Source organism: Balaenoptera musculus, chromosome 8 (genome assembly GCF_009873245.2).
Source record: "Balaenoptera musculus isolate JJ_BM4_2016_0621 chromosome 8, mBalMus1.pri.v3, whole genome shotgun sequence".
In the NCBI taxonomy this organism is placed as follows: Eukaryota; Metazoa; Chordata; class Mammalia; order Artiodactyla; family Balaenopteridae; genus Balaenoptera; species Balaenoptera musculus.
The window spans coordinates 94,851,094-94,870,673 of NC_045792.1; the positions used below are offsets into that span (position 1 = coordinate 94,851,094).

General features: G+C 57.4%; 1 protein-coding gene across 2 annotated transcripts; it reads right to left on the reverse strand.

Annotated features, from left to right (window-relative positions):
* Nucleotides 1-1,599: 1,599 nt before the first annotated feature.
* On the reverse strand, nucleotides 1,600-18,418 carry CHST1 (carbohydrate sulfotransferase 1). 2 transcript variants are annotated; one of them, XM_036859134.1, is made up of 4 exons: nucleotides 18,289-18,418; nucleotides 5,675-5,797; nucleotides 4,899-4,995; nucleotides 1,600-3,719 (listed from the first exon to the last, which is right to left on the reverse strand). In XM_036859134.1, the coding sequence occupies exon 4, from the start codon at nucleotides 3,675-3,677 to the stop codon at nucleotides 2,442-2,444; it is 1,236 nt and encodes a 411-aa protein (XP_036715029.1). In that variant the 5' UTR covers nucleotides 3,678-3,719; nucleotides 4,899-4,995; nucleotides 5,675-5,797; nucleotides 18,289-18,418; the 3' UTR covers nucleotides 1,600-2,441. The 2 variants fall into 2 exon arrangements, with proteins under 2 accessions (XP_036715029.1, XP_036715028.1); XM_036859133.1 differs by lacking the exon at nucleotides 18,289-18,418 and having other exon boundaries at nucleotides 5,675-6,835.
* Between the last annotated feature and the right edge of the window lie 1,162 nt (nucleotides 18,419-19,580).

Consider the following 19,580-nt stretch of genomic DNA (forward strand, 5'->3'; position numbering starts at 1 on the left):
AAGGGCCTATAATCAGGATATATAGGGGCCTATGATCAGGATAACTGAACTAATCTGATAAAACCAAGGAAGTGTTGATAATGAAGCTAAGATCCAAAGGATGAGCAGACATTAATTAGATTAAGAGGGGAATAGGAGTAATCCAGGCATGAGGAATGATCTAGGCAAAGACCCTGAAACGAGCTAGAGTGCCATGTGCATTGGCTAGCTTCTGCTGCGTAACAAGTCACTCCAAAATTTAGTGGCTTAAAACAACAACCACTTTTTTTTAACCCACAGTTTTGTAGGTCAGAAATTTGGCTGGGTTCAGCAAAGCAGTTCCAACAGTCTAGGCCAGATTGTGGCACTGATCTTGGCTGGGGCTTACTCATGCATCTGCGTTAGTTGCCAAGTCAGTGAGGAACTGGCTGGCCATTGGCTGGGGCTCTTTGGTTCTTCACCTCATGGTCTGTCCTTCTCCAGCAAGCTACCCTGGGTTTCCTTCACAAGGCAGTTAAAGGCTTCCAAAAGGCAGCAAAAAGGGACAAGCTCCAAAGCTCAGGTACTTTTCATGCTGCTGTACCCATCACTCTGACTATTGTCCCATTGGCTAAAGCAAGGCACATGGCTGAGCCCAAATCGGTGTGGGAGGGAGGGCACTACCCAAGGGTGTGGCTATGGAGAGAGGTGAACAAACTGGGGACTGTAACGTCAGAGGGTTCAAGGAATTAAAAGAAAGCAGGAAGACCAGAGAGTGAACGTGAAGGGGAGCATGGTGCGGGTGAAACTAGAGTTGGGCAGGAGTCAGGACATGCAGGGCCTCCAAGAGCACTCAGAGAGTTGGGTCTTCACCCTAAAAGCAGGCCAGCACTCTGGTTTCTGATTCTCTGTCATGCGGGCTTGGTTATCATAAATAAATCCTTTGAAGGCTGAACTGCCCTGGGTGACCTGGTAAAACGGCTCTTCCAAGCTTGAGAAGCCCAAGACCACTGGGGTTACCTAATCCCAGGCACTCGCTCTGTCCCAGGACAACAAAGCGGTGAACTCCACCCCAGGGACCAGCTGTTTTCTTGGAAAAAGAGCTGGGGAAGCTGCTAGACTGCCAAGGATGGGAAAGGAAGTAAGCACAGCTGATGTTCCACCAGTGTGGACAGCAGTACACCTGCACTACTTGTTAAAATCCTGAAATACTTCCAGACCACTGATAAGCAGCCACTGGCCTGAGCCAACACACCCCTTGAATATCCCTCCCCCACCTGGCTATCCTTTCCACAGACCCAGCAATTAATAGAGGTAACATCTGGCACAGGAAAGGGTCGCCAGGACCTCATCAGGATCTCCAGACACTGATTCGGCAAGCCATACCACTGGTTAAATATTTTGAACATCACGCCTGGCTAGAAGGTGCCTGGTCTCAACTGACCGGAGGGAAATGAAACCGTGAACTCAGTGTTGAGGGTGATGAGGGTGATGAGGGTGACATGAATTCTGAAAGCCAGCAACTGGTCATTGAATCCCCACCTCCATCTCCTTCTCTCTCCTCCCCAAAGCCAGAAACACCTAGACCCCACCGATTTCTGCCTTTGCCCGTTCAGAATGTCCCATAATCACAGTCAGACATTATTGCACTCTTTTATTTACAGAAAACACAGATAAAGCATTTCAATGTTCATTTAGCAAATTGAACCACTCTTTTTTTTTTTTCTTTTCGGCACAAAGAAATATCACAGATGGACCCCAAGATCAATCAGAAAACCATAACATTTATCAGCCATCACTAGTCCAGGGGCAGTCACAAGACTCAGACAGACGAACAGCATTGCCACAGACTGGAAAAAATAAACAAGGTCCACATTCACCTCACAGTAAAAACCTGCTCACCTGACAGGCAAGGGCGGGCAGGAGGGGGCAGTTTCTCTGCTCCAAGGGAGGGAGGGGCAGTGGGCATTGGGGGGCAGAAGCAGGACGGGGAGGGATAAACGCCATTCATAAATTAGAGAGAGGTGGCCTTTTTGTTTTTAACTCCTTACCTCGTAGAAGTAAGACAGTGCAAAAACTACCATACCCTCGCCACTCGTCCATTGGAGAAGCTTCAGAAGTTGTGTGGTTTGGGGTGTCTCTCCTCTCAGGTGCCCGTGTGTGTGCGCGCATATGTGAATGTGTAAGTGCGGTGCTTGTAAACATTGTCACCATCTACCAGAGACACACATCCTTGGGTCTGAACGGGGTGGGGCTGGGGCTGGACCCCACTTCAGGCCCCCTCTGCCCCAGAGATTCCTGTCCAAGACTTAGTGCAAATTTCAGAGACAAAGAGAGGCAGAGGAAGCGGGGTCTGGACAGGGGGCAGGGAGGACACAAAGACGGGGTGGGAGAGGGAGGGGGAAATAAGGCAACAGTTCAAAACGGTCCATTTTATCAAAACCGACACCGTGTCCCCCTCGCCCCCACCCACAGAGCCCTGGTCACGAGAAAGGGCGGAAGTCCCGCTCCTCCACCAAGCTGATGGAGGGGTTCTTGAGCTCCTCCTCCGAGTTGGCCATCTTGTAGCCCAGCTGCGCCAGCACCCGCTGACACGCGTTCTGGGCAAAGGCCACGATGTCGTAGGAGAGGCGGAAGCGCCACTTCTCAGCCGTGGCCGCCGAGTTTCGCACGGTGCCGTATTTGTGCTTGCCCAGGGTGGGGTCTCCCCGCGTGTTGTTCTGGATCCAGCGCGCCACGTGGCTGTCCAAGGGGATGCCCAGGAAGCCGTAGATCTCCTCGGTCTTCTTCATGGGGTTCCTGGCCAGGTCCTCGTAGCGCACCAGCATGTACTTGCCCTTGAGCCACGGGGGCCGCATGAGGCCGGTGGACACGGAGTTGGAGAAGTCCTCGCACACCGTGGTCAGCTGCGTCACGTCCAGGTTGTAGGGCTTCCTCCCGGTGCCGTACCAGAGCCGCCAGAGCCGGTACGTGTCGCGGAAGGTCTCGCTGCGGGAAGCCAGAATGCCACGTGGGTCTCGGACCAGCTGGATGACCTTGAGGTTTAACCGGGGGTCTTCAACCAGGGCCCGCAAGTCGTTAACCTCGGGCACCCGCACCGTCTTAATGGCCACGTGGCTGCGCTCCCGACAGGCCTCGGCGGCCACCGTCAAGTTCAGCAGGCCGCACTTGCGCACGCAGTCCCCCTCCTCCAGCACCAGGTCCGCGGAGCCCGGAGGCTCGCACACGGGGCGAGAGCACAGTACCCTGCTGGCCCCGCGGCGGAAGATCCTGTCGGTGGTGTGGTTGACGGGCGGCGGCTTGATGTAGTTCTCCAGGAAGTAGAGGTCACAGTCGTAGAGGCTCCTCAGGAGGTCACGGCTGGCTCCCAGCATGACCCGCCGATCCGCGGGGCTCTTGCCCTGGGTGAGGCGGGGGATCAGCGTGTTCTGGACGTGGTAGAGGGGCTCAAACAGGTAGAAGACGTCCAGGTGCTGGTTGAAGAGCTGGCCCACGAAGGATGAGCCGCTGCGCGTGGTGGCCAGGATGAGGACGTGAGTCTTGCGGGAGAGGTTATAGGCGAAGGTGGGGCTCTCTTCGCACAGCCGCTCGGCCAACCCCGCCTCCGCCAGACCCGGGCAGGTGTGGAAGGACTTGGCGGTGAAGGTGCGAATGGCCGTGTACTGGATGGCGATGGAGGCCAGGGCAAGGAGGAGGACGGCCTTCCAGGAACATTGCATGGCTGGGCACCTTCATGGGGCTGCTTCTCCACCATGTGAGGTCTGTGGGCAAAGGCGGGCAGCCGTCAGGGAGCAGCAGCCAGGCTTGGGTGCCTCCCAAGGCCAGGGGCACTGGCTTGCTCCCTTGGAGAAGCTGGTCTCCAGCCCGCCTGGGGAAGGGCTCCAGCTCCCTGCCCCAGTGCTCACACATGCATCTGTGGCCTAAATGGCTCCTGCACTAGACTTTACCATTCTCTGGGAACTCCTGGGAGCTATTAGGGACTGATTCCCATACCCTGGGGTTTACCCTACAGAAGGCTGCGGGGCCTCCCATCATGAACTGAGTTCCTTAGTGGGGCCTGACTGGGCAAGACCCTAACACTCCCAACTCCCACACTGGGGAATGACCAGTTCCCGCCTCAAGCCATTCCCCTGTCACTGCCTGTCACCCCTGCTGGCATCTCCTGGACCCACCTGCATCTTCTTCCACCCCCACGAGCTGGCACCCAGTTCCCCAGGGCGTCATCTTTCCTCCATCCTCTGCCCACCCCCAAGAGGAAGAAGAGTCCATGTCAGATGCCTCCCCCTGACCCAAGTCCTCATGCAGAAAGGACCCCTGCACTCCATGAGTTGGTGGGCTGCTAGCATCCCATGCCTACTGGGCCGGGAAAGGTGCACAGCTGTGTCATGCCCTCCCCCCCGCCCCCCAAATTTACAGATGCAGGTGACCAGCTTGTTCCGGAAGAGGACTCCTGGGGCTCACGGAGTCCCTGAGAGCCAGCTGGCCCAGAGCAGAGACAGGGTCCAGGGGCTGCAGAGAAGCCTCCGTTCCTGGGCCCCAGCGCCCTCCAGGATTTGCTCCTGGCCACTGAGGGAGGGGTCCAGGCCATGGGGCAGATGACCCTACTGTCAGCAGAGTGAACTGGTTCCTCCAGCCCCCCTCCCCCAGCCAGTCCTCAAGGGCCTCCATCTTTAGGCCCTCACCCCCTTCCGCCCACAGGGTAAGCGCAGGGACCCCACTGTGATCCAACAGTGGCCCCAGAGAACCCAGGCAGGGCAGTGAGAAGAGGAAGGGGTGGTACAGAAGGGGCATCTCAAGGAACTGAGAAAGCATGGGGGATGGGGAGGGCAGGGAGAGCGAGGGTGAGGAGCTAACCTGGGCATCTGAAAGCCGCCCCCGAGATGGGCTAGCTCAGTGACCAGCCCTGGGGAAGGCGAGGCAGAGAGGACTCCACTACTCACCAAACAGGGGCTGTTCTGAGCTGGGCAGTCCGCAGCCACCAGGTCTCCAGGCCCCGGCGGCAGCCACTGCCTGTGCAGCAGCCCTGTGGCCAGAAGACTGCAAGGAGACAGGGAAGGCAGGGGTGCTGAAGGGGGGCTCCAAGCTCCTCCCTCCCGACCCCTTCTCTCCTGTGTCCTGCGCCCCACACACAGCTCTCCAGGGCTGGGCAACAAAGGCCCTGCTTGCTTTCCCAGATTTATCACTGACTCAGGGCTCCAAATAAGCCAGTGCCATCTCTGATCCCCTGGATCCAGCCCTCTGAGGCCTGGGCTGCCTCCCACCCCCTTCACCCACCTCTTCCACCCCCTACCCATATCCTCCTAGCAAGTCTCAGTCCCTGTGTTCACACCACGCCCCAGTGGGCAGGGAGCTGGCAAGCCTGCCCGCCTAGCTGGCTGAGCGTTGGTGCCCCACTTGGGCAACCACCCCGTGGAGGCACCCCTCCCAGCTACCACCAGAGGGCGCTGCAAAGAAATCCACTGGCCGCTAACATCCCCAGGCCTGGCGAGCTCAATTCAGCTCTGGTGACCAGACTGACCCAACCAGACACAGCGGCTAGTGCCCAAGAACGGAACAGTCAGAGGCAAAGTTGTCCCAGCAAATGGGGCCGGGGCACAGTCCACATTGGTTCTGCAGTTAAAATCAGCAGAGCATCCTGACCCTTCGCAATTCAACTTGTTCAGTGATTCCCCAAGAGGGGGGGTTAGCGGAAGTCAGCAAGGACAGGGGTGCTCACCCCAGATCTCCAGGCGGAAGCGGTGGCTCAGTCGAGACCACCCACACGCTGAGGCCCGCGAGGAGGGGACAGCCAGGAAGTGAGGTTCCTCTTCTAACCACACGGAGAGAGGAGAACGGCTACCTGAAACTCAAAGCAAAAGTGGACCAGGGAGCATCCGGGATCTGGATGCTCTTCACGGATCCTAAGTTAAAACACCAAGACGGCAACATTATTTTTGTTAGTGTCTACTGAGTATTTCCTAAGTGCTAAGCGGTTTCCCCGCCCTGGCTCATCAATTCCCTGCAAGAACTTTACATGGAAGCCAGTATTGGCTCCATTTCACAGGAGAGAAAGCTGAGGCACAGAGAGGTGGAGAAACCTGCCTGAACTCACACGCTTGGCTTACCCCCATCTAGCAGGTTCCCCAGAGCCCACTCTCCTTCCTTCTGAGGAGATTTGACTTACTGTTCCTCCAGGTTACCTGTACTTGGCCTTCAAACATGCATTCAATTAATGCCCCCCATTTGTTTGTGAATCAGCATGAGAGGGACCGGACATTAGAAGGGGACATTCAGACGGTTTCTGAGACTTAGAGCATATTTCTTCCCTTTGCTGTCTGGTCTGGTCGATCTACTGGCTCGTGGCTGATGGGGTGAACTCCTGTGCCTTGTGAATATTCTTCCCACATCCCCTGTATGGAACGACTCCCTTGAGGGCAGGGCGAGCAGGTCCTCATTTCCCAAACCTGCAGTGCTGCCTGGCTCAGCTCACTCACCCAACTCGCCACATCATGTTATTCCTTACAGCCCCCTCTGGAAGGTCAGCGTCCTCACTCCCATTGTTCAGATGATGAAATTAAGACTCAAAGACTAAGCAAATGGGCATGATAAGCAACCAAGAAGTAGCAGAGACTCGAATCCCTCTGGGACAGACTCTTAGGCCAGTGCTGTGGCCCTTTCACACCAGCATAGTGGGGAAGAAACATGCTGAAGCTTGAGGAAGGGCACAGAAGCTGGAGTGAGATGGCAGTGGGCCGGCTGAGGCTCTGGGGCCTAGGAGTCCTGTTTTAAGTATGAAACTCCACTTGGTACCTAGAGGAAGCAGTACCATGTCACCAGGTGGCAGTAAATAGGGGAAAGCACAGTCTAAATTCTAGAGAAACTCCAGTGTAATCAGAGAAACACCACAGCCCTGACCACATCCCATCCCACCCTGCCTCACCCCACGACAGCAGAAGATGTTGTCTCCATCGGTACCCAGAGAGAACAGCTTCTCTGCATTACATGTGACTCCCCTGCAAAGTGCAGGCCCACCCTTTCCAAGTGCCCTAAGACAAATGTGAACACCTTTAGAGAACAGGGAGGGAAAGCCACCAATATTCATGCAAAGTAATATTTTTAAGTTATTTAGGGGTCCATTCTTTAGTTGCAATGCTGTTTCGTTCCGCTGTATTTCCTTTGTATTTATTCACAAGCATGTTAGTTACCTAGTATGAGCCAGGCACTGTTCTGGGCACTACGGGTAAAATAACACAAAGGAAAGCAAGCACTTACTGGGCATTCGAGATGTTTCTCCCAGGCATATGCTCCCTTCCCAGGCATCAGTTCATCTAGCCCTCACTAATCTTATGAGATCATAGTCCCGTTTTACAGATAAGCAGACTGAGGTTCTGCAAGGTTAGATAACTTCCCCAAGCTCATACCCTTAGTAAGAGGTAGAGCCAGGATACCAGCTCAGGCGGTATGCTCTAGAGTCCATGCTCGAATCCTCCTCCCTGACCCACTCCCTCTTCAACTACGTTCAACACCCTTTGGTCCCCACCAAGACAGGAAACAGAAGTCTTAAAGAGACTCCACTTAACTCTAGGATTCCAGTTCCAAAAACAATGCACCCAAGGTTTTTTTTAAAGAGGAGCATCTTTCAGGGAGGAGACCATTTAAGTTTCTTCCCCCCAATTCCCCTCCCTACCGCCACCCAAAGAAACGTAAGGCCAGGCCTGGAACCTGCTGTCTTTGTCAATAAATCAGAAGTAACTAAAGCATCATTGCAATGTTATAAATCCCTAAAAAAGTAGGACTCAGATTCACTAGGTACAGCCTGGACACACAGGAGGGGAATGTGTTTGAAGGCCCAGACACAAGCCATCCTCCTCTCCCCGCCCCAGGAGGGCAAAGCGAGGGCATGGGAACGGGAAGATGGAGGAAGTCTGGCCCTCCTAGAACTGCCCCTGCTCTCCTGCCAGCCTGGCAGAGCCGGGACCACGGCCGGCCAAGCATCCTTGGTATGCTGGAGGCATCTGCCCTGGAAACCAGAGGCCCTGAGGCCAGGCCCTTTGTTCCCAGGGGAGATTTGGCCACTGCAAAGGACTCCTCAAGGCCCTCAACCTCTAAGCCAGACTGTGAGCCCCAGAGCCCCTCTCTGGGCTTCTAGCAGCCTCTGGCATGGCCTCCCTCCACCTCTGGTTAGTCAAAATCCAGGCAAGCCTTAGACACGGGGGCCAAGAATCTGTAACTTCTGTTACAGAAGTCACCCACTCCCAAAAGAAAGCTTAGTATCAGCCATCTTCAAAGCAGGGCACAGGATGGGAGTGGAAAACACCTCTTCCTGGGAGAACTGTAATTCAGAACTAAGAGCTCAAGCCATGAAACCATACCCACCTGGATCTGTCACTTAGCAGGTGCATGGACCTGGGTGACTCACCAGTTGTCTCTGAGCCTCAGTCTCCCCACCCGTAAACCAGGTATAACCATAGGTATAACCATAGCAGTGGTTATATGAACAGGCATATAATATGGCACAGTCTTGTGCTTGGGACATTGGCTCCGGCACCAGTCCCGTTGACGGCCAGATTTCTCAATCTCCCTGGACCTTTGTTTTCTCACCTGAGAAGCAGGGACAATCTTAACAAGGCTGTTGTAAGGACTAATTAGTTAATACAGTGCCTGGCATGGAGTAGGCACTCAACAAATGTAAGTTACTGTTATCATCATTAAATGTCTTGTTTGCTTTTTGTCTCAGGGAAGCCCCTCAGAACACATCATCACTCTCCCTGACCGCTGTGCCCAGACCTCTGCCAGGCGGGCCTCTGCCCAAAACCCCTTCTTCCCTCGGCTCCTCTCCCAGCCTGGGAGCTTTCTCCTGCGGAGCCACCGCAGTGGCTTTCCTACTTCCCTCTAGTGGCCACGTCCTGTAGTGCAGCCGCTTAGCGCTGCGTCTTGGCTGTGTTCAGAAGTCCTGGCTGGTTGGCTGCAGCCTCATGTGAGGATGCAGGCAGCGGGAGGTGATGTTGCAGGTGGCATGAGGTGTGAGGATGACACGCCACCCGAGCTACGGGCCCCGCTCTGTGCACCCCCTCTCCCTCACCCACACACCAAGAGGCAAGCAGCAACAGGCAGCCTCACATCATCTGGAGGGGCTCTGCTTCCTAGTCTCATTCCGCTCTGGCAGGGGAAGGAACCCTAAACTGAATGTCACAGGCAGGGGCAGCCCACAGGCTCTGCATTTCCCTGGCTGGGTGACCCTGGACTCACCCGCCTGGCCTCTTTGCACCTCAGTTTTTCCATAGATGCGATGACTCTAAGGGCTTCCCAGGTCTGGCCACTGGAGTTTTCTGATCCAAGGAAGGCCCCATACTCCATCCTCGGAGTCAGGGCCACCCTCGCTGCAGGCTGGGGGACCCTCCTTCGGAAGTGGGAAGGCTCCAGTCACCTTCCAAGAATATACCAGGGCTGGCAGCTCTGCCCCTGCCTCAGTCTGATCTGTGGCTGCCCCAGTGAGGCCCAAGGACCGAGGGGCTCTGCCCTCTGCAGAGCTAGCCCCTGCCACCTGCTCTATTAAATCCCATGCAACACAGTGCTATGGGTCTTTGTCTTTTCTGGGCCACGGACCCCTCTTGGAGAGACACAATCCCTCTTCCCAGGAAGATCCATGTGTGCCCACAATTTTATACACACAATTAGAAGGTTCTTAAACCTCCTAAAACTCACATGTGGGCATCCCTTCTCTTCCCTAGAGGCTTAACCCCTTCATTATTAGCATTCTCCCCGACCCTAGGGTTTTCTTTTCAACTGATTCTATCCGAGAAGGCTCCACAGATGTGTAAGCACTGATGTGGAAACATCACCCAAAATATATTATTAAGTAAAAAATCTAGGGCCAAAAAAGACATGGGCAATAGTGTGCCACCATTTCTCATTTTTAGAAAGGGGATGTGTGTGAATATATATCTATAGATTTGAATTTATGCATGAACAACCACAAGAACTTGCACTGAACCAGTTAACTGTAGCTGCCCAGTGGGAGGAGCTAGGAGACGGGTGGGAGGAAGGCACAGTTTATACTGAGTTGTTGATTCAATTTGAGTTTATTAACCTTGGGGGACAGAGAGTGAAGCTACCCCACGCAAGAACGGGAGGGGCAACTGACGACAGAGTGGGGCACTGAAACTCAGCACTGGCGTCTCACTGTGCCCCCGATTCCGTCCCCAGGGCACTGCCGGCCAGCTCTCTCCTCCCCCCATTTCCAAGGCACCAGGGTTGAATTCACCACCTTTCCGCCAGAACTGGGCTTGGTCTGCTCAGGTGGGGGACAGCAGTCACCTGGGGCTGCTGAGACAAGGCAGCAGCTGAAAAAGGGCGAGACCTCAAAAGGGAGCCTGGGGCTTTGGGGAGCAGCTAAGGCCTGAGATGGGGAAATGACTCCCCTCTCTGTTTTTTCTCCCTGTCCACTTTTCTCCTCCTTTTGTGAAGCCCTGGGGAGACAGGAAGAGCAGAGGAAGAAACCTGAACATTGTTATTTCTCACCAGACTTGGGAGCCAGTATGGAGGGGCCCCAAGGCTCTGGGGTCCCAGGAACTGGAGCAAGGGGCAGAGGGAACTGGACGGGGGCGGGGGGGGGAGTTGGCAAACAGGCCTCTGGGATGGAGACTGCAGAAAGGAAATGCTTAATCCCTGCGTCTGCCGTAGCCAGCATCCATCCACCATAAATGTTTGTTTAGTTAAGGCTAAAACACATAAAACGGCAAGGTTTTTTCTTCCTAAGGAAAATGGGGTGATGAAAATGAGGCAAGGGGAAAACAGGGGTACGAAAGTCTGAAAGAACTAGGAGCCAGGTAGTGTACAACAGCCAAGACACTTCTGGGCGACACAGACAGGTCAGAGCTACCTGGCTGCCAGTGGGAAAAAGGGAATATTTCACTTACATGTTTCATAGGATCCGTGAGATGAAGATTAAAGCACCTCCTCAAGAGATACCCAGCTATTACTGCTACTGAATCCAGCACAAGATTTCTTCTTAAGGGTCTCCTAGAGAGCCCTGAGCAGGTAGACCTCACACCTAATAAGTCCAAGGAGAAGCGTCGCAGGGCTGTGTCCTGAATCAACCTTCAAGGCGAGCAGTATGCCCACGTATAGTTCAGCCACTGCAACCTTCCAGGGGAGGCGATCTGATGGGGTCCAAACTCAGCCTCTGTGGTCTGGGTCAGCCAAGGGGTTACTGGAGGCCCCAGTGCTTCTTTCTCTTTGGAGTCGTGCCCCCTCAATCTGAAACACTGCGAGGTCTATGGTCCTTCTCCCCAGAATCTGCACCAATAAGAACATGGGTTTCGTGTACAATCTCTATAGCCCCTGGGCCCTGTGGCTTATCCACAGACCCCACAGAACCAGAACATCCTTCGGGCACCTCCAATGAGGGCAAGTTCTTACAATCGTGGTTCCAAAGACAAGCATCCGGAGAGTGACCGTCCACCAACTTTTCACCATCAGCAGAGCTGCCTGACTGCCTCTTACGAGCTCTGGTGTCTCCAGCGTCCACACGTGAGGACCCTGGAGACATGCATGTTATCTCAAGCCTCCTTGAGAAGTTACCCACAGGCACGCAAGGCAGCAGGCTGGGTGGTGGGTGGGCACCCTGGCTGCGGGGCCAGCCAGGCCCGGGTTGACTCCCACTGCTGATGCATTACAGCTATGAGACCTTGTGCAGGGCACCTAACCTCAATAGGTCTCAGTTGTCCTTATCTATGAAATGGGAAAGACGATCACAGAATCTTTCGAGTATTTGGGCTGTGAGACAGAAAGCTGATGAGGCTTAGCACAGGGCTGGGCACAGAGCAGGACTCATTAAGTAAGAACCCTGGGCATGATTTTTAGGGACTACTCTCACCTACGAACAGGCTACAGTGGCCTGGAAACGTTCAGGGAATTAAAACAGTGCCACAGCTTCCTCCACGAAGCTCCCACCATCTGTGTGGTTGGAGACCCTTGTTGTTCGGGCTGCAGAGACTACCTACTGCCCTGCCCTGGGCCCAGCGGGTCAGCGGGTCCGGCCCGACCTGAGGGAAGTTTTCCCCAGCAGCGGGGAGAGGGACCGACCTCCTGGCACAAGGCTCCAGCGTGCCCGACTCCCCACCGGGGAGCAGTGAGTCAGAAGGGCCCGGTTCCCCGTCTCAGGCTGATCCTACCACAGCCCGGCCTACCGCCTGTGGTAGGCGGGACCCTTCTGCACCGACACTGGGCGGAAAGGCCCCGGTTTCCTGTTCCCCCTCCCCTCCGCAGCAGCCACAGCCTGAGTCGAGTACCCAGGCCCCACCCCCTGGATACCGGGGCTTCAGCCCCTCCTCCCAGCTTCAAGGATGGGAAACCGCCAACAGGAGCTAAAGCACGGGCAGCTGCTGCTGGAGGAGCTGGGCGGGGGGCCATCTGTCCCTGGATCCTGGAGTCTCCAGTCTCGGGCCACCTGCCTAAGGCCCAGCTGGCCCCTGGGGACGAGGGAGGGAGGGCTGGGCGCGGGGGGAGGCTCACCTGAGCCCGGGGGCTATTACACCGGATGGAGGGGCTGCAGGAGCGGATACCCAGATATGATCACGGTCCTGGCTCCCATCGAGTGGGTTCTTACCGCAGGTACCACTGCCGTCTTTCACAGATGAGGAGCACAAGGCTGGGGCAAGTGAGGGAACTTGTCCAAGTGCGCACAGCCAGTCCGCGGTCGGGCCAGGATTCAAGCTCGGCTCCGAGGACCCCCAAGCCCCAGCCCTAACCACAAAGCTTAAGCCCCCAGGCCACACCCAAGAGCAAGATTGCACCCAGCACCAGGAGGCTAGAGGGGAGGGGCAGGGAGTGCCAGGGCCAAGGTGGCCACCAGGGTCCCCACACACGCTGGTGCCAACCCTGACCTCGGCGTTCACCCAAACCCAGACGTGGGCTCATCCAACCTAGTGACCGTCTCCAAGGACCAGACCCCTGCAGTGTCAGCTGGAGGGATGCGGGATGCCTATGGCCCTTCCTGCCTGGTTCCCAGCCCACCACATGCGTGCGCGTGGGTACCTTCTCACCACTTCCCAGGGGGTTCTACCTCCCCAGCTGAATGACAAAGGGGAGATCATCGCAAAGATCAGAAGAGATGATGGGTGTGGACCAGCCTGGTGCTGCGTCCCACATGATGGGCAGCAACCAAAACACACTCTGCTCCCCACTCCCGGGCTGCAGGTCTGGCCAGGCAAGTAGAGGGGGGAGTGGGTGGCTTCATGGCCAGGAATGCCCAAATCCTATGCAGCCAAGAGGACTCCAATGGTGTCTTCATTACCACCTTGCCTAAAGTGGTCTGGAATGGGGCAAAGGGTTTGGGCTCAAGGCCCAGAGGTCCCCCCCTGGTCCCTAAGCCCAGAACTTACCACCAGCCTGCAGCTGGTCCCAAGGATGCCAGACAGTTCAATCTGTCAGTCCTCTGTCTCCTGGATGAGAAGCGTTAGGGAGAGCCCCTCACTGGTAACATGACAATCGGATGAGTATCCCTGCCCCTACGTCAACAGGGACCTCCAGAAGACATAATGGCAGCTGCTCATGGAGGGCCCATCTCACCGGTGAGGGACCGAGGCTCACAGAGGTTACGCAACTTGTTCCCACAGCTGAGAAGTGGCGGGGTAGGGAACTGGATGCGGGCCACGGGGTGCTGTACGTGAGGTGCATATGCAGCGAAGTCCTCCCCTGTCCAAGGCGTTCCCTAAAGGCTTCCCTTCCTTCCCTCTCTGACCCGCTAAAACCCTTGGTCTGAACCACTCCAGTTACTCTCCTGACGCTGTACACCCTGTAAGGTGCACTTAAGTGGTTAGGAGCAACACAGCAGAGGGTGACACCCAGACCTTGGATCCAGGGCAGCCTTACCCTCCCAAGACCTTAGCAGGCCCCTGGGGAGGGGAGATCATGCCCACCTCCCAGGGGAGGTGAGGGTCTTAACTGAGATCTCAAACATAATGCTCTTAGCGTTATGGTAACGCTCTCAGTGCATGGTACGAGGTACTCACTCAGTGATACCTTCGGAATGTCAGCAACAGACTTGTCTGTCGTCTTCATCTGCTTACAGAATCCCTGGGGGAGGGCACCAGGCCCCCTGCACACCCCCACTCCCAGTGCACAGCTTGGGGCCCCCAGAACACGGCAGGGACTCAGTGGGTGCTAAACTACTCACTCCCCCAAGCAGAGACCGGAGAAGGGGAGGGCTGTGCTCTGTTCCCCATCCCAGAAGAAGAGATGAGCATTCCCGACAATTCCCAGCCCACAGCCTTGCAACTCTAATCAAGGAGCAAACACAAAGAGGGAATCTCTAAACATTTAGAAAACGCGGGAACTGTGTGCCCCACGCGGCACCGTGGGGCTTTATAAAGAACAAATCATGCCTGACAAACTTGATAGCTTTCTTGATAGAACTACAAGACTGGTAGATGAAGGAAATGCAGGCAGGGTAATATATCTTGATTTTTAGCAAAGCATTTGATACAGCGCCTCAAGCAATCTTACAAAATTAATTCAAACAGACTTGGCCCTAAGCACTTGTCATGGAGCTGAAAGCAAGAGGGGGCAGGTCCCAAGGGTCCTGGGTGGAGGAGGCAAACCCAGGGGTAAGGGGCTGAGGGACAGAGTCTGGGAGAGGGGGCAGGGCTGCCAAGACCCAGCGCTGGGTCAGATCTTATCTAACATCTTCATTAATGATCCTGAGAGCGGGAGTAAACAGTCCGTTAATGAAATTTGCAGAGGATATTAAATTAGAAGGTGTTGTGAACACCAATGAGGATGGCAAAGCGGTCCAGAGAGACCTGGGGGAAGAACCTTGGCAGGAAACTGTCAGCATGGAGGAGGGTAGGGAAGGTTCTGGGCAGCATCTGGGGCTACCTGGAGAGCCAGGGAAGAGGGATGGGCATCCCCAGGGCTGGGGTGGAGCTGGGAGCAGCCACAGCTAGCTTGGGTGATGGCTTTAACAACAGGCAAACCCCAAGAATCTCAGTTTTCCCATCTGTAAAATAGAAGGAAGGACAAGCAGATATGGAGGATGGTTTGCAGCTCTGAGAGCTGGTACTGATACAGGGATTGCCTTTAGGGAGCTTGGAGCTGAAGCCCACCTTATGGGAGGGGAGGGGGGGAACGGTGACACGGAGAGGAGGAGGGGCTGTCTGCAGGCCAGGGAGGGGAGGGCAGCAACTGAAAGAAGGGCCGGTGCGGGAGACTAGCTGGGCCATCACAGGAGCTCAGAATGCCCTCAAGCCACGCGCAGCTGCTGCCGAGGCAGGCGCTGCTGGGGTAAGCAGAAGTGGGCAGGCCCCTCTCCCAGCCTGCTGGGCAGTAGCACATCAGCTGGTGCCTCAGGCTGGAGCCCCGAGCCAGTCCAGACTTGTAGGGTACGTTGCGAACACTTCAGCAACAGAGGTTCTAACCTGCGGAGATGAGGAGGCCAGCGTCTGTTATCTTTCTGGAGAGTTCCTGACCCCTCTTTGGTGGATCATCGGGAGATGCTTCTCCAGCCAGGTGAACCGGCCTCTCCAGGATCAGGGAAAGTTGCCCCATTCCAGTTCCCTCTCTCTGTCCTCAGAGCCTGGACCTCTCCTGCCCCTCTACTTCTGGCCCAATTTCTAGGGGGCTGAGGCGGGAAGCTGCCCATCTGTTTGGACTTGGAGGATTTGTTCCCACAAAGCTCCTAGACAGGTGGGGTCTGAACGGGAGCCAGGACTCCCTAGCGTGGTGCTCAAGCCCTCAGCAACCTAAATAAGTGCTCCGTGGGAGGAAGAAATGGATGGCTGGTTCCCAGCTGGGGGTGTACCGGCACTGCTGGGGAGGCTCTTCCAAAGCAGGAGGCCAGCCCTGCCAGATGTCAAGACCACCTGCCAAACACAGAGGATGGATCCAGGTGAATGCACTGCCAGGGGAGTTCCTTCCAACACCCTGAATTAATAATAATGACACTTATTGAACACTTACTATGGCTGCGTTCTGAGTGTCTTCCTCATATTAACGCATTTGACCTTCCCAACAACCCTATGAGGTAGGTGAAGTGCTCTTATTTTCCCCATTTCACAGAGGAGGAGACTGAGGCATACGGTGGCAGCCATAAGCCTTGGCACCTAGTCAGAAAGCCCATGGGAGAAGCAGCAACCTGCCAAGAGCCACAGAGGGAGCTGAGCAGCTCCTGGGGTGGAGGGGCGTAACCCCAGTGGGTGGGGAGAGGCAGCCCCTCCTGTAAGGACCCCAGAGACTTGCCCAGCCTCTCCCTGCCCCCCTTGAAGGGAGTTGGTCCAACTCCTGCCACACTTGTGGAGCCTGATTTTACTATATGTTTCCCTTCTCCCCCACCAGCGCTGGCCGCGCTACACCGAGTCCTCTGAACAAGTCTGTTTCCATAGAAACCATACAGTGACTCAGGGCTTCGGGACCTTCTCTGAACCAGATTATGAATATCAAATGCTCTCTCCCCGCACCAATGCAGAGTGAGTTGGAAAAGTAAAGAGAGACCCACAGTGGGCAAGGGGGAGAAACAGGAATGTGGGCAAGGGGCACTGGGGGTGGGGCACAAGCCTGCCCCCCCGCAGTGAGAGCATGGCATCTGGGGCCCCCTGCAGACTCTGGAGCACAGATGTACACCTCCTCCGTGTGTGTGCAGCCGGTACACACATACCCCTACATCAGCACCATCGGCACCACTCCTCCTCTGGAAGTAGGGCCCTGTGGGCGGGGAACAGGGAGGTAAGGGGGCTCTACATCCCTTCTAATGGCGGGACTTCAGGGCCAGGGAGGAGGGAAGCTTGTCTTCAAGAGGAGCTTGACTTCAGATGTAGAAGAGCAAACCTCTGGCCAAAAACATTGCAATACTCAGCAAAGAGGGAAATTTGGATTTTAGGGGGGAAATGTGTTTCTGCTTTAAGGTGAGGAGGTCGGCATTAATTGTTTGTGCCAGGAGGGAGGCGGCGCTATGATTTCAAAGCCTCAGCAGGGTTGGGGGCATCAGAAGAAGAGACTTTCTCTCACTTGCCCTCCCACCCTGGCCTGGCCTAGGCCACTCACCTGCCCTGATCAGGACAGCAGCAGGAAAATCAAAGTTTGCAATACCAGGCTCCTGGCCTCTCTCAGGGGGCTAAGGGCCCAGGGCAAATCCACCCCCTCCTTTCCCCAGTAGCTCCCTGAAAACCCAGGAGGGAGGGGAAGAGAATAGGTTGGAGGCTTGATACCTCCCTGGTGAATCCGATGTGTGAGTCATGACGGTGAGAGCACTTAGAAAAAGAAACAGGGTCATGGTGATGCCTGTTAAGTGTCCCCAGCAGCCGAGGACTGGAGCCTCGGTACTGCCTGCCCAGGTAAGGTCTCTCTGCCTGAGACAGCCAACCCCACCTCCAGGGGTTGAGGAACCCCTGAAGCAGGTACCTGCTGGTACCTCGGCCCCCACCTGCTTGCCTCTTATACCTACAGCTCCTCTGGCCTCCCAGCCAGGGTGCCTACCTCCTGCCCCCAATCCCAGGTCCCCTCTGCCTCCAGCCCCTATAGGCCCTCGGGAAGATGCTGGGCTCAATGTCTGTCCCTGACTGGACATCCACCTCCCCATCTCCTGCCCCCACCTCTCTGTCAAAGGTCTAAGCCCATCCTCTGGTACTTGGACTCCCCAGTGGCCTTTCTTAGAAGCCTCCCTGTGGTATCCAAAATCTGGCCAAGGTGTCACCCTAGGACGACCATTAGGTCTTACCTTTTAACCCCTAGCTTCCCGGCCAAGGCCGCTCTGGGTTCCCAGAGCCCGGGAGGCGCTGCTCTCCGGGTCCTACCCAGGGAAGAGCAGGAGGGTGGTTCCGCGGGGGTTCTGCACCTTCCAGCAGCCCCTGCCCCGCCCCCCCCCCCCGGCCAGTCCAGCGCAGAGTGGTCGGTACCGGTGCGGGGCAGGGGCGGGGGGCAGGAAGCAGGAGGCTGCCCCTGTCTCCGCGTGCAACCCTGGTTTGGAAAGTTGGTGCAGGCGTGGGGACCTCAGGGTTTCCCGGCTTCTCAGCAGCCCAGAGCCTGGCAGGCTGTGGGACGATGAGCCTCGGGCAGCCCCCGAGTGCGCTTCGCAGCGAAGGGGAGCGGGCGCCCCGGGGCCGCCGCGCGTCTCAAGTTTGCTGCCCTCCCCAAATGGGGGCGGGTAGGGCTAGGGTGAGCGCGGCGCTCACCCACCGCCAGCCCGGGAAGCCCTTTCCTGCGCCCGACAAGCTGCTGTCCTCCCCCCGCCCCGCACCGCCCTTAGCGACCGTCCCCGAGCGGAGGGGCGTCTCCCACCGCGCCCGCGCCCCTCCCGGCTGCTGCGGCCAGTGTCCGCGCCCGCCCGCCCCGGGGCCCGCCGGGCCCGGCCGGTACCTGGTCGGGGGCGCACCGGGAGCCGCTGCAGCGCCCCGCGCCGGCTCCATCCTCGGGTCTGGAGTCAGGCTCGCGGGGGGCCGGCGGGCGGCGGTGGCGGCGGCGGCGGCGGCGGCGGCGGCATCCTCCGCCCCCCGCGCCCTCCTCCTCGGCCTCCCTCCTCCCTCCTCTTCCACCGCCTCCGCGCGCCCCTCACGGGCCCCTCTTCATGGCCCGGGGGCGCGAGCCCGGGACGGCTGGGCCAGCTGAGAGCGTTCTCCGGGGCAGGGCGCGGGACCGGGGACGGGAACGCGAGGGCCCCAGGGGCGCCGGGCCGTGGGCCGGGACCCGGAGCGCCGCAGCCCGGGGCGCCGGAGGAGAGCAGCAGCCGCAAGCGCCTGAGCCTCGCCGAGCGCCCGCCCGGCCGCCCGCCCTGCGTCCCGAGTCCTGAGCAGCGGCGGCGGCGGCGGCTACAGCGCCGAGCGAGCGGCAGGCGCTGCGGTCCGGGCTCCACCCCCCAAAGCCGCCCGCCCCTCGGCTGCCGCCCGCCCCCTGCTCTTCCCCACCCCTCCACCGCGCGCCCTCCGGCTCCCCGCGCCGCCCTGCCGGCTCCCGCTCCCCGCTCTGCCCGAGCCACCAGCGCTAGCGACACCCCCTCCACAGGCCGGTTCCTGTGCCAACCCACCCAAACCCGGGGGAGCCACACCCACACCCCGGGTTTTGGGAGACCGGTGAGCCAGGGCGCAGGCTACCCATTGGCACCTCTTTCCGTACCCTCTCCCCCCCCGCCCCGCCCCCCGGGGGCGCTCTCAGAGGGCCTTCTGCCTGAGTGCCCCTCCCCGTCCAGAAGTTCGGCTGGAGCCTCAGAGTAGCCCCGGGCCCGACTGTCCTCTACCCCTTCCCCAGCCAGCGCAACGGGGTTGGGGCGGGGGGAACTCCAAAACCCAGAACTGGAGCCAACCATCTTTTGGTGCCAATACCTCAACACGCACTCCTAGCCCACCCCCCTCAACCCCCTTTACTTCTCAGCTGTGTAGATGAATCATTTGCCCCTGTTCCATTTGTACCTCTTGGGCAGGGTCAAGGGGGTGGTTTGGGGGGGGGGGGCGGGCATTAAGGTGGATTTGCTGGCAGAACCTCTTCCAGGCCAATGCCCCACCCCACCCCCGCCCAGCCCCTTCCTACCAGCCCTTGGCACTCCTAGGTGGAAACCTGGAGTCACTGCTGCCCTTACGTAGGGAGACCTGCCCACAGAGCCCGGAGCCCGCAGGCTGAGCACCTCAGCCTCTCATTCTTTGCACAAATATTGACTG